Source organism: Athene noctua, chromosome 21 (genome assembly GCF_965140245.1).
Source record: "Athene noctua chromosome 21, bAthNoc1.hap1.1, whole genome shotgun sequence".
Taxonomy (NCBI): Eukaryota; Metazoa; Chordata; class Aves; order Strigiformes; family Strigidae; genus Athene; species Athene noctua.
This window is the reverse complement of record NC_134057.1, coordinates 7,878,735-7,893,486: the sequence shown is the minus strand read 5'-3', so window position 1 is coordinate 7,893,486 and position 14,752 is coordinate 7,878,735. Positions and strand designations below refer to the sequence as shown.

Here is a 14,752-nt window from a genome sequence, read left to right as displayed (position 1 = left end):
ATAATGCTAAATCAGTTTGTACATTAGTCTATTTTTAGTTATGAATGAACTTTATGGAGTGCAGCGCACAGAGTGATTTCAGAGATTCTAGCTCATAAAACCCGTGTGTCATGTGCTGCAATTACAGGGGTAAACATTATGCAAGCTCTGGGCTCCAGGGGCCCAAGCTCTGAAATTTCCAGGAGAGAAGAGCGTCCCCCTCTCGCTCTTTTATACAAAATATTACACATATAGTAAATCTCATCACATGAAATCAGGTTAAATTTTGTGACCTTGGCTGTGGCGAGTGGCGGGCGGGCTGCCTGGCATGGCAGCTGGGTGACACTAGAGGGCAACTGAGAGTTTTCTTTAAACCAACCAAGCTGGAGATGGTTTTAATATCAACTAAGTGTTTAAACTCGGTAAGGATTTATTTTCCTGTCTGCAGATCTCGCATATGTAACCTCTGCGTTTCCATTGACAGCAAATAATAATCCAACTTAAGTTCTTCTGGGGGAAAATACAGCAGGAACGGGTCAGAAGGCTGCTTTTGCCCAAATAAGGCTTTTTTTGCAGACCCCATGTGTTAGATAATGATCAACTGACAGTCGGTCATGAGTTAATAATGCTGGATGCTGAAATATGCATACCATGTGGTATACAACAGTTCTGCGGGGAGAGACAAACACGGCTATAATTAGACATCTGAAACACAAGGAAGTGTGTAAATTGTTTAATAGTCCCTCCACTTAATTCACTCAGATAATTTCCTAAGAATCAGTATTGACTATGAAAGAGTATTGCACAACCGGCTTCATATTTAGTTTAAAACCTGCCCTGCTCAGATAAATTAATGAATACAGCTTGAATTTATTTGGATTTTTCTGAGTGCTAAACATTTACTGGGACTGCGACACAGAGATAGGCTCAGTTCTGTTTGTGTTGATGTTTGGGACAATTACACCAAGTTCACGGGATTTACACTTGTTTAAACTGGGCATGTGATCTTACCATCAGGACGTTAAAACCACCATTTTTCAGGGGTTTTAATGGTTATACAGATTTCCTTTCTATTCGTACGCAACCTGACGAAGTTACCAGAGTTCCACCGCTGTGTTTTACCAGTGAAGAAGTGCAGGTCCCTCCTCTGCTCAGCCACCTCCACATCCCAGCATTAAAGCGCTGTCTCAGGTGTATCCAGGTCCCCAGGGGTGCGAGGGCTTTGTCCCAAGCTCTCTGTGGAAGCAGAGGTATTCCTGAACCTCTTTACGCTGTGATGGGGTGCCTGGCGAACCAACTGCTGCTGGTGAAGTTTGTGATGACCCAGAGATGTGAATGGGAGCAGGGCTTAGGCAACGGCTGCTGCTCCTGTCTCCACCTCCTGTAATCCTTGTTGTGGTGGCAGCTGAATGTAGGCATCAAGTTTCTGCCTGTCACTTTACTAATATCTTCATGCAGGTTGATTATGCCTCACAAATTTTGATTACTTCTCAGTGCAATGATCAAGTGCAAAGAAAAAAAGTAAAAGAAAATTATAATATTCATACACTAAAAAAAAATATATATATAAATTCTTTCTTATATAATCAGTTACAAATCAGAAATGCAAGAGATTTAAATAATATATTTGTCATTTTCATGTTGTGCACAACTGGATGATCATTGTTTCCTACCTGCTGTTGTCGTTCCCAAAAGCAAGGTCTCAGGAAACCGTCCATTTTATGCTTCTTGCATGAATTTCTGCCTGTTTAGATTCATGCATGGTGTCCATTCTTTACCAGTCAATTAGCCCATCTCATTTGTCTGTCTACATGGATATGACTGGCTACATATCTATTGTATTTCTGAGATATGTAGGTCACGTCTCCATTGGGTACTGCTGACTCTGCTAGACAGCAATTTCACAAACGCTGGCTTTTACTGGAGAGAAAGGGAAATACTGCTAGGAAAGCTGCCTTAAGATTTGCTGTGTGTTCTTGTTTGCCTTTGTTTTCTAAGGCCCTCTAATGGGAAGTCTACCTTGGGTGTTCTGCTGAGTTTTGATGAGATAGGCTGACTTGCATGGGTTTGCTGTGCATTTTCACATCTCACTGCCGTGTTTGCACTGCTTTTGTCTTGGCTATTACATAATCCGTTTGTGCCTGCTCACTCTTTCCTCTCTTTGCTTTTTTTTTTTTTCCCCTTTTTTTTTTTTTTTTTTTTTTTTTATAACCCAGACTATTCTGAGAAATCAGATGTGCACTTCTTGAGTGTTGCTGTGACCCTCCTACAGAAAGTGAAGCCCCTGTCCACCGGGTGCAGCTTCCCAGGAGGTGACCTTTGGGGGCGGGAGGGCTTGGAGGCTGGAGATTGACTGCAGATTTCTGAGGGAAAGGGAAACTTGATGAACCCATGTCTGATCCTGTGATGCTGCCCAAGCACATGGTGTTTCATGATGAGATATGACGATTTCTTTGTTCAGGGCTTGAATGCTTCTTTCCCATTAGTGACAGAAAGAGTCATGCTGGCTTGGTCGTGTTGGATGCTTAACACAGGCTCAGCCTCAAAGATGTGAATAGCCCCAGTGAGGTCATCAGAGGTCTTTGCATGCTCCGGGTCTTTACAAGTTAAGCATGTACTTTGCTGAATCAAGGCTACAGCTCTTCATGTTCCTTGTCCTCCATAGCCCAGTACTTTACTGTAGTTGGTCCTATACTCAGTGCAGTTTCTCACCAGAACCACTGAGTCATCTAATCTGGTGTGAACCCTAAGTAGTGGCTCATCGGCCAAAATTACCGGCAAATGCTTTCATCCAGTTCACCACCTTTTTTTCTGAAGGAGAAGGGAAACAGCTGTTTGAGCAAGGACCACAGCCAGACAGCTGGACGCCTCCTCCCTGCAGCCAGCCAGGCTGCTGCAGCCGCCCGCAGCGCCGAGGCTCTCCCGGCAGCAGCCTGGACCCGGCCCTCACCCTGCCTGAGGCAGGACACCCTTCTCCAGTCTGGTATCTTGACAAAGACCCTCAAATTGCATGCATTTCTTCCTGTACTGTGCACACCAGCTTGTGTCTGGCTCAGGCTTTTCCTGAAAGGTCTTCTGAAAGCTGGTCATACGCATGCCTCTGCATTAGGTCATATATGTGGACTGCAGTGCCTGGACATGCCTGACGATGCCTCCTCGCTTCTGAGTACCAGCTTTTTCACACCTTTGAGGCACTCCTATTACTTGATGGAGTCACTTCTCAGTCATTTTCACTCAAACCCAGCACAGCTGTAGTTATTCAGACCACCTCCATGAAGGCAGACTTCCCTTTGGCCACAGCATCTTCCCATCGGAGTATGTTGAATGTCCAGTGGGTGATGGCCTGTGAAGTGAAACCCTTGGCTTGCTCTGTGGGACCTGTAGTCCTTGCTCACAGGTTTCATGCTTGAGCTGTACTGAAGAGCATTGTGTTTGCGTGGTCCGTTTTTCCTTCTGATTACTCAGTTGTATGACTCAGTGTTAGCATTGTGCCAGTCCTTGTGTCAGTATGAACGTTATTGTCAGGGACTTTATATTTATTTCACTGATGAAAATGTTGAATACTAGCAAGGCTAAGAGCAACCCCTGTGGAATCCCACTAGAAATATATTCATTTGATAGAAATTCCCCGCTGATGCCTGCTTTTAGCTCTATCATTTAGCCCGTTCTTAATCCATTTAATATATGCTTGAATAAAATTACGTAGTGCTGTTTTTTAATCAAAGTGTTATCTAGTATTAAATCAGCTGTCTTACCGAAATGCAGGTAAGTTAGGTAGGTTCCATGCATGCACTAGTTTCCCTAACCAAGCTTGTAGTTTCAAAGTATAAAATAAGGTGCTTTGTTTGTTTTTCTTTTCTGTTGTTTTAAGATCTGGTTTCTGTAAAACCAAGTCAATTGACTGGCTTTAATTATATTCTTTTTCAAGCATATCATCTGGCTTCTTTGCAAATATGGAACAAATATTTACCAAACACCTCTGCCTCTTTTTGAATCATTAATAACAATCCTGTAATCTGTAGCCAGTAATAGACCTACACTGGATTTTTTTATTAATATTATTTTAATTTGCTCTAAGATTTACTTGAATGTCACATTATTTGTCAGACATAGATTTTTCTCTGAAGTCTTCAGCTTCCCTTTTCAATTTACCACACTTCATAATTTCTAACACATGTATAGATTTTTTCCAAAAAAAACCCCCCAACTTCTTCCATTTTTTTTTTTTTTTAAACCTAAATTAGTCAGCAGGACATAAAGAAGCCCAGATCAAGCAAAAGTCTTAACTTCCAACCATGCTGAAATGCAGAAAACAAGACTCCAAGCCTCATCCTGAATCTTGTCCCCGTCTTCCATGGAAACAAAAAACATTCAATTTTTGGCATAATTTGGCCAATCTGATATTTGCAGTGCCTCTAACTTTTCTATTAAAAACAATGCTAGTCTGAACTGTAATCCATGAAAAATACTACCTTTTTACTTTTTTCATAGATTGTCTGGTCAGGAGGGGGGTCAAAACAACAGTCTGCAGAAAGTCATATGTCTCCACATTAATCCACACAAGGACGTGTCTGTTTCACTTATTTCCAAATGAGGAATGTTTTCTTTAGAGAGGTAGCAAATTGATTTTCCCCACATGGAGCATGGGATATCTCATTTCCAAAACAAAACTCTCAGAAATGGCTACACAAGTCCTCTCTTTCTCTGTGTGGGTTAGAAAGCAGCATGAATCCTAAGTGTTCCCTGCAAGGTTGTTTGCTACTGTACTCCAGAGTTCCCAGATCAGGTCTGGCGTGTTCAGGTATAAAGGAAGGAATAAACAAGTATTTGCATTTAGAAGAAGTCTAGTAAAAACAGATTTTATATTCAAATTGGTTTACGTGCAGCTTGTGTAAGCAAGAGGTGTGTGTTTGTGAAGAGCTTGTGTGACCTCCAGAGCTGAATGAGAGCTTTAGTTGTTGGTAGGTGCTCATCGCTGACTTCCATAAGTCTCCTGTAAAACGTTTCCCCAAATTCAGTTGATAACTGTTGTGTTCTAAACAAAGGTCTCTGTTTTTTAGTGTAGTCTTATCTTTTGCTTTATTTTCTGGCCACTTTAATTTCTGACCCTTTAATGCAATACTAGGGTTGGTTGCAACTTTGCTTCTCTTCACCAGCTCCCTCAGTGCGCTTGGGCAATAAATGTCCCAGGGCCTCCTTCTTGGACCCTGTTTCCAGGAGGCAGAAGCTTTTAAATAAACTTTGAGGGGTGAAAGGAAAATAATTGAAATGTAAGATCCTGAACTCAGGACGCAGAAAAGGGAATGAGGTGAAGGAGAGAAAACCAAGAGATGGAGGCGATGAGGAAATCAAGGAAGCAGCTGGGACTCCAGAACAGTATGTCAGATTAACTAACCTTTGAACAGTTTTTGAGACCATGCTTAAATTTAGCAATATGCTTTTCTTAACTTTCAGATATTGCAGAATGCCAGAAGCCCCCTAGAGGGGTAAGTGTTAAAACCATTAAAACTGTTAACTTTCTATTCATTACATTTTAAAAGGTGCAGCATATAAGCCTGTTTTTCAGCCAAGAGCTAACTTTTGCCAGGCTGTTTTGGGGGTGTCCTCAGCAACTAGCTATTTGCCACCTGCTAGCGGGTATGGTCAGTTCATGGATTTTCTGGAGATCTGGGACCATTCTTCTCACCTTGACTTTGATGGCCAGGCACCTCCGTGTGCCACCTCCAGCTTCTGTTTGGCACCTGAATCACGAATAGCTCTGTGATCTGACACATCCTGCCATTTCCACCTGCCTACGAGGGAAAGTCTCCTAGTCTGTTCTGTTATCTGCTGATGGTTTTGCAGCTTTAGGCCAAGCATTCTGGTATCGCAGCTTTTGTGCATGTGTGTGAAAACTGGAAGAGGTATGAAGGACTGGAACAGAGCAGAAGGATTCTGTGAGGTGTCCGACAGGAAGGGAGAGACTGTTGATGCATTTAGCAGGTGTGCTGCAGCTTGCCTCATGTGAGCACACTTCTCTTCTAAACCTAGCACCACAGTACATCCCTGTTCATTAACTTCTTGCACCTTCCAGTGCTCCACCTTCATCCTGGCTTTGTGATGACCTCACGCTGGTGCACTCATACTTCTCTTGTTTAGAGCTCACCTGACTCTGTAAGCCCACCCTAAATGTAGACCCAGATTTTTCCACTGGCCCTTCTTTACTGATGGCTCTGGACATTTTTACAAGCTCAGTTGTTTTGTTTGTGTTGTCATACTCTTGCGGCTGGCAAAAATGATGTTGTTTCTTCCTAATCTTTCCACAGGATAGAAACATGGTCACAAAAACAACAGGCAGCCAGAATCTGGTTGGCAGTGTAAGTTTTAAGTGCATTAGCAATGCTGAGCAGCTATCCTGGTACATTCCTCAGCAAAATATGGCAGTGGCCGTCCTTCCCTTTTTCTTTTTTCTTTTTTCTCCCTCTTTTGAAGTGTTTCTGAGAACCTGGAGTACCGGCAAGGCAGAATCAAAAGTCGTATCAGGAAATAGTTATGCAGATCAGAGAGGCCTGGAAAAGGCAAGAACTTTGATCATGGGCATTACAATTGCTTAGATGTTTTCTAGAGTAAGTAATGTGGAGAAAGCAAGAAAAAGGTACATGTTTTAGGCATGAGTACAGTACTGTTTACTTACATGGTTTGTTGAGCGGCCAACAAGGTCCAAGGTTATTTTGGACTCAGCATGAGTAAGTGATCCAGGTATGACAAATGAGGTAATGCATTCCAGGCTCATTAAAAACTCTTGGCCACACCACTGATTTTGACAAAGTGCCAACATAGCTTGACCTCAGCTGTGTGAAGGCCACTATTTTTTTTAACACCCTCCCTATAACAACACAGCTTTTACATCAGCCAAAATATGTGCATCTAGAGAACAATGTTATGGGGAGGGTTTAACTCACTGGACTTCCAATGATAATCCAACTCCTAAAAAAAGAGATAATTCTACTGTATCTAACATGCTGAAGTCAGGTACCCCAAAACGACAGCCATTGTCTCTTGACTTATTTGTGCATATAGGGGTGTACATTGCATTCTCGTCATGGACAGGGCTCAAGTGAAGCTGATGTGGTGACAGGGAGGTGGTAAGTCCAGCCATCACTTCCCCTTCCTGGGGATACAGGTAAAGAAGGTGGCTGGTAGAGGTGCTGTCTTGTGGTGGCCTATGCTCTCCCACCATATGTAGTGTTTAATTATGGCAGACCTCAGCGGCTCGGGTTCTTGGGTACTTCTCTTTCACCTGCGTAGAACTTGCCATCCTTGGGTTTAACCCAGAGCTGGGAGTTGTACTAGGCAGCAAGGCTTGGAAATACTCCTGTTTCCCGTGTCCTGCTGAGCAGACAGTGGCCCTGAAAGTTGAGCAGCTGCGGGTGGTAGTGACAGGAGAGCAGTGGCCACAGGCTTGTGAATTTTCTGAGTGGGTGGGCAGTGTAGCCGTCTCCTTTCTCACTTTCTGGCCCTCTCCTGATCACCACAATATCCAGGCTTATGAGAGTGCTGGAGGGGAAGAGGTAATTCCTGAGCAATGATGCTGTTTCGTGGCTTCATGAACAGAGAGGACGTCCAGCTTTGAGGAAACATCTAGCAGCATTAACCCTGAGCTCCTCTCTTTTCTGTGTGGCTCTCCTACTTTGTGGGTCAGAGTCTGATACTGAGCTTATCTCCAACAGCTGGTCTTTAATTCTCTGCTGCAGGTGCCTCTGGATTGTCCTTGTTCAATTCAAACATGGAGGGGAAGAAAACATTCCTGTCGCTGGGCAGATTCCTATAAACAATTTTCTTTTCCCTAAGAACTCGCAACCAAGATGGCAAGAAGATGTATTCCAGAATGGGAAGAGTTGTTAAGATATGGTTGTCATCATGCTTGTGTAACTCTTGATATTCATGACATAGTCATTTCACATGCTTTTACTTAATCGGGAGCACAAGACTTTTAGCACCAAGTAGTAGTCAGCTGAAAACCGAAGTCCACACCACATGCATACTAGTTAATAATCACACCTTTTGTTCTTTACAGTTACAAATGCTTGCATTTGAATTAGAGTTTCGTTCATCTTGGATTCTTGCTTGATTCCTTGTGAACCCCCATGTTCCAGCCTCAGCATCCTCTGCAGTAGCAGGCAGTTGCAGGTGGTGGTGGTTGCACTGCGGGGCCAGCCAGGTTGGTGGGCTCCGAGGGACAGGTCTGTTTAAATGACACAGCTGGATCTGTTGCTCCCGGAAACAAGCAACACGCTCGTATAAAACTGGCACCCAAGGAGTGCTGAAATGATCCCTCTGAACTCCTGTTGACGGGTAAAGGTAGCAGGCACAATGGTGACGTGTGGGAAAGATAACCAGCCCAAGGTGGGAAGCATGCCCTCGTGCCCCTCCAGCTCTCCAAACACAACGAGTGTTACCTTGTGCTCTGTGTGTGTTGCAGCTGGCTGTGTTTTACCTGGTCATACCAGGAATGTTTACCAGGACTCAGCAGGTGAAGTGGCTTTCCCTGCTGGGCTCTAGATTGCTATCGTCCCTACAGATTTTGCAGGGAAGATAATTCTTGTGCGCTGCCATTTTCTAACTGAACTTGCCCTTTGTGATGACTAGGAAGCTTGGGATGAACTGTAATCTCAAGAAGCTCCTTGAGTCGGCAACACACGGGCATGTGTGGGCTTCGAGTGAATGAACATCCTTTCGCATCCAGAGGTCTGAACTCGAAGGTTTGGGCCATTTGTGTTGTATTGGGTGCACGTCTCTGCTGACAGCCCTTCCATGCCTGCCTGCCCTCAAGAGCAGCAGCTCTGTTCTCCCGGGGCCTCGTCACCTGCGGATTGCAGGCATGAGGGTGTTGTGGTTTGCATCCCAAACCTGGGACGTGCAGGGCGCCTGTGCTGTGCTAATATTGATCCTTTGAATCACACCTAAGTAGAGGCAAAAAAAGTTCCCATCAGACCATCCAGGGTCCCAGTGTATATTTCAGTAGCTGAGTTTTCCCCTCTATCAGGTACATCAGGAAGCAGAAAGAAAGGGAAAAACCCCACAAATTGCAAAAGCAAACATCAAATGCACAGAAAAGAAACTCTTTAAACTGGTAATATGTCATACCTCTCATTCTCCTGTTTCAGGCACTTGGACTAAAGAGGTGGGCAAATAAATGCAAACTTTTTTCTGTATTTATTTATTCAATTTTTTACTTTAATTTGCTTTGCTTATGTTCTCACCTTTCAGGAATGTGCGTTATCAGGTCTCACTGCCACAAATGCTTTCAGAAAATGAATTTGAAAGGCCTATGCACAAACATGTGAAGAAATTGAATTGTTTCAGATATTCTCAGGTAGTCATGCCAGAAGTCCTTCTCCACCAGAAAGCAGCAAAAACCATGGGATATTCACTGAGCTGTCCAGTACATATTGAATATCCAATGATATCTGGAAAGCTGACTGGGACCAAGCCACATGTGTGTAAAATTGCTTTAAAATAATTATGAATAACAAATTCAAGAAGTCTGCAGTGCGCTCATGAATATGTCATAAATGAAACAAAAAATGAAAAAAATTAAAACAAGTATGTGACTTGTAAATTATTCCTTTGGTCCTAGTCATATTTCCTAGCTCAACAGAACAAAATGGGTATAGCTGAAATATAAATAATCTTCAAATAATGCATTTATTTATAATGATTTAGGGAGCAAATGTTAATGGCTTTGTTTCAAGTGTGACTGGAACTATTTCAAATGTTTCCTTTCACAGAGTAGATACTAGAGGCAAGGACCTTCTCTTCTGGTATTAATGCCTTTTGCTGCTTTCTTGTTAATTGTGCATCTGATCTGGAATGGCTTAAAGTGATTTAAAGTTGTACTGTGGGGCGTGGGGGACAGTCTTCGGGTGTGCAGCAGACAGACCTTCCCAGCTGCAGGTCCTGAGCCACGGGGAGAATGCAAATACCCAATTTCATAGCGGGTTTGTGCCAGGTCTGCCGTGGAAGGCTCCAATTCAAACAGTGTTTATATGCAAGCTCAATATACCTGGAATTTAGGAACAAATACCTTCTTGCTTTTAAAGCTTTTAGCAAAGCATTAGGAGTGCTTTATAGTGCGATACAAAGTTCAGTGCCAAAACTCAGGGTAACAAGTATGTTTGGAAAACATTAAGCCTTGAACTACTAGTTTCTTTATTTATTAAAAAAAAAAAAAAAAAAAAAAAGAAGAAGAAAGAAAGCAAAAGTAATTCACATGCAAGTGCATTTGATCCTAGCTGAACCACATCTCTCTCCAGCCGTTGGTTGGACCAGGTCAGGGGATCCATTCATTTGAAGGTTCATGTTTTAACACATGTGCCAGGTTGTAGTAAATTGAAGGAACATTTCTCTTTGCTTCAGTACCTCTTTAAAGAAGGAGTGTCTGCTGGGGCTGACCGTGGTCCATAATCTGTCCATCTCATCCAGGTTGTGCAAAAAACCAGTAGGCATCAGAAAGACATTAAAGGCAGAGAGATGAGCGGGGTTTATAAATAAGGCAGGGCGGCGTGGCCAGGGCTGGCAGTCTGGCAGCCGGCGCTGGAGTCCTCGGAGCTCATCCCACGCTCCCGCCGAGTCGCTCATCTCTGTTTATATGAGTAATGGAGCGGCTGGGGGAGGGGATTTGTAAAGCACGGAGCAAATACTCTTAGTGTTCATTTTGTGTAAGACTGACATCCACACCAAGTCGAGACTTCCAGCGACGTAGTGTGCAGTCACATGCTGTAGCATTCATGAGTACAGATATAAATCAGGCAGATGTTTGTCGACTGGAATGGGTAATAATTTCTTTCTCTCTTTGTTTGATTTTGCATGTTAGCCTCAGATGACAATTTCAAAATTGCTTTCTGCAGTACTTTTCAATAAGCAGAATGTGCTTCACTGGAGATAAATGGAGATATTTTTATAGGGAGATAAACATATTTTTATATAGACACAAATACGGACTTACACACATATGCACATGCATATATATATGTATATATATTTTTTTTCCATGTGCCAGTGCTGGGGGAAGAAAAAGGATGTGTCTTTTGGACTTTTGTTTTTAAACCCATGGTTCTTCTTTTTCTCTGAACAGACCAAATATGACACTGTTACTCAAACTATAAAATCAAATTAGCACCCTTTATTGTGTTTGCAAACTAATTAAAATGTAAAATGTCCTGAAACCACTGGCTTACTGTGTGACAAATGTAAGATTAGAAACAATTAGAAGGCACTCAAGAGGTTTGTGGTGTTTAGATTTCTGACATTGTTCTAATCATCCCTTTAAGTAATGAAAACAATGGTTACCTAGAAATTAAAGGTTTAAAGGAAATTATCTTCTTCGGTACAGTCATTAGTTAATGATTGTTTATCATTTTAAATGTTGCCATAGTAGTCGGAGGCTGATTTTTAAATCTGAAAGCAGGCAGGACACGTAATAATGAGCAAACATCTGCTTCATCTGTTATTTCTCTATGTGATCATAATTTATATTGTAATACCACTATTGAAAGATGAGTCTGATATTTTTTATGATGATCCATATCCCGTTCTATGTATGGCTCAGCACAGTTAGGATTTAGTCACTGTGTTATTTCAGAGCTGTTTTATCTTAAGAATTGGACAAAACTGAAAGTGATTCATGTTAATTTATATGTGTGGTATGTAACCCTTATGAAACAATCAATCACTTATTTCAGTACTTGTCAACTTCCAGAACTAGTTGTTAAGGGTTTTTTTGATCCATTTCAGGGCTCGGGGGTGATTTTCTTTTTTTTTTAAACTTTTTTAGAAGAACTTTCACAAGAATGACAGGATATATAAACATTTCTTGGAGCTGTAAGGAATTTCAATATTTCAGAACATTTCCAAAACCAGATGTTTCCCAAAGTTGGAAATAGCAGTTAGTACTCTTATTTGAAAATTAGAAATAATAAATGCAGCAGGCTGATTAATGCAAAATTGCCTATTAATATTCTATTTTGTTCTTTTCTGTACCATGGAGAAATATTTGTGCTTTCTCTCCGAGTCCTTTGGAGACCAGTGTTTGACTTTATATTAATTAGTTATGTGAAAGTAGAATAGATTAGCCTTGGGGGATATTCTATAGAAATGTATAGTGTGTGGAGATGTAACCCATGGAGGATGGGAATCTCATAATAAGCATTTACTGTAGACAGATGTGTACATTTCTGTGACTGATTGTAGAGGAATTATTTATTATGCTTTCAGCTGTTAAGAATCCAGTATAAGACAATGTGCTCAAATTGTTCTCCATTAATTTTCAGCGCCAAATCTTAAAGGCAGACCGCGCAAAAAGAAGCCTTGCCCACAGAGAAGAGATTCATTAAATGGCATTAAGGATTCCAACAATAATTCTGAAAGCAAAGCTGTTGCCAAGGTAAATCACTTAATAATACTCTTTTCAGTACACTCTCCTTTTTTTAGGTACAGCCCTGCCTTTGTTTCCCAGCATGCTGTTTCAAGTTTAGAATGTAACTTATTTTCTTGGGGAGATGAATGTAATTTTTTTCAATAGTTTTATTCTCCACTTTAAATCATGTCTGTGTTCAAACTTACCAGCAACTATAATCAACTAACAACCTAATGCTATCAGCTTTCTGGTAACTGGTAGTGCTTAAGCTTTCTTGGCATCTAGTTTTGATTTTCACATTCTGTGACACACAAACATAGTTTGTGACAGTATCTCTGAATTAAAAATAAACCTGGGAGCAGCTCACCCTGTTACAATGTACTTCTAAATATAAGTTTGAAGATAAACAGACTATGAAACAAGAGCCGCTTCAGTAATGGTTTCTAAGAAGCACACACAAACGACATTACTCTGACGTTAAGATCTCAACTTTTTAATTTAAAAAAAAAAAAAAAAAAAAGAAGATAAAGGCAGAAGTTCAGTACGAAAGCTTAAAAAAAATCTAGGCTGTCTCTTTAATACTTAGTGCTGAGCTGCATGTTCCATGGCTTGTTGAATAGTGCATGCTTTTACAGAGTCTTATGTATGTGCTGCAGTGTTTAGCCCATACTGCAAGTAGAAACTGGATCGATTTGTGTTTATAGACTTAATCTTCTAGATATTTATGGGTTTGCATCTCTTCCTTAAAATATTTTAAAATGGAGTTTCTGTAGTGTAATTTACATGCTATTTTCTATGTTGTCTGTGTGGTTTAAAATAGGAATTTGGTTTTCTCTTTTAAAAAAAAAAAAAGCAGCACAAATGGCTCCTTTCAAGATGATTTAATTTGAAACTGTAAGATGCAAAGATGGAAAATTACTTAGAGCAGTACTTGTAGATTTTTTATCTGAGGCAGAACTTTGTCACTGTGATACTTTTGAGCTAAACAACTAAACAGGTTTGCATAGACTGATTTTTTTTTTTTTTAGGCCAACTCCTCCCAAATCCATTGTTTCAATAAATTAGATGGATGTGTATCTGAAAAACGCTTCCATTGCTGTGACCATCTCTTTAGGAAATACGGTGAATCTATAGATCCATTTGCGTTGGTATTGTTGTATGCAGTGAATGTCCTGGGAGATTAGGAGGTTAAAGAGGTCAAGTGGAAGTGTTCTGCTCTCAGTTTCTCATAGGAAGGCAAATTAAATTCCACCTCCTCCTCCTCCCTAGGAGTTCAGTTAAAATTGTGCCTTCTGTTGATGACGATAAAAGAGGCTGAAGTTCATGATGCAGCTCTCCCCTTAAGTCACTGTTTCTCTTCTTTTTGTACCCTATTGTGCTCAGTTGGAGTCGGCACTATCGTATTAGACAGGCACGGTAAAAGGCGATGGAGCCTGGTGTGTTGAGTTGCAGGGTCCTACTAGATACTGTAGAATTTGCCTGTATGTTTTTGCTCTGTAGAAGAACGTGCAAAATCCGCAGTGTGAAAGTGTCTCAAGTTGCCTCAGTTCCCTCTTTCCCCAAACAGTTTTTCATGTTAAAATACTACCAGCAAACTGCAGCATGGACCGTGTTGTCAAAGCACCCCGGACAGTAGCATGAGTAGTTCTGCCTCTTCAGCACCTGATATATAGGTACTAGAAAATTAAAACCAACAGTAACACTTCATACCAAATTGTTTATCCTCTCTGTTTATATTTGGGTTCACCCTACTAGTCAAATGGGAGGATATTTCAGATAAGAAGTAATTCCGTCTATTTATCTAGTCATACTGTGCTCATCATTGTGCAGATATTAATAGCATTAATTATCTTGGCCAGCTTAATTTCATTATAAATAATAGACGTACTCATGATATAATGTCCTTGCATGTAGTTACACTGACTTCACTGTGGCTCTTCCCATCAATCTGTCTCAGGGCTGTGGATATACTTTAATAAGAGGCGGGCAGTGGATCAGGATTCCTCTACATCAGAGCTATTGCACTTTGTACAGACCCTGCCTGTGGGTTTCAGGGGAAGGAGGGGAAGTGTATTTGAGGAAGGGGCGAATGGAAATCTTCTCGTTGTTGGGAACAGTTGGGTTGTTAAGTCATCATCTTAGGCTCCACGTTGGGCTTCACTATCAGTTTTCCTCGTCTGTCTGTGCTCCAGCTCCAACTAATGCTGACAGTGGACCCATGGAGAGCAGGGTTGAACACTGCTAGTGTAAACAGGACAAATCCACTTGTGTCAGATGCTGCAACATTTTGGCAGTGGTCCTGGCTGTATTCCTGTTCCAACTAAAATCCTTTTGACCAGAAGTTGTGCTGCTTTCATCCTCAGATCATGGCACTCA

At 41.4% G+C, this 14,752-nt stretch overlaps 1 protein-coding gene across 8 annotated transcripts in view; it reads left to right on the top strand.

The window, feature by feature from the left end:
- Positions 1 to 14,752, top strand: part of ARID5B (AT-rich interaction domain 5B) — a 120,290-nt gene that overhangs the window by 71,126 nt on the left and 34,412 nt on the right. For 7 of the 8 annotated variants that reach the window (XM_074924375.1, XM_074924374.1, XM_074924373.1 and 4 more), the window contains one exon: positions 12,291 to 12,403. In XM_074924375.1, coding sequence (XP_074780476.1) covers positions 12,291 to 12,403 — 113 coding nt within the window. Of the gene's footprint in view, positions 1 to 10,785; positions 10,794 to 12,290; positions 12,404 to 14,752 lie in introns of those variants that run through there. The other variant, XM_074924378.1, reaches the window with a different exon arrangement.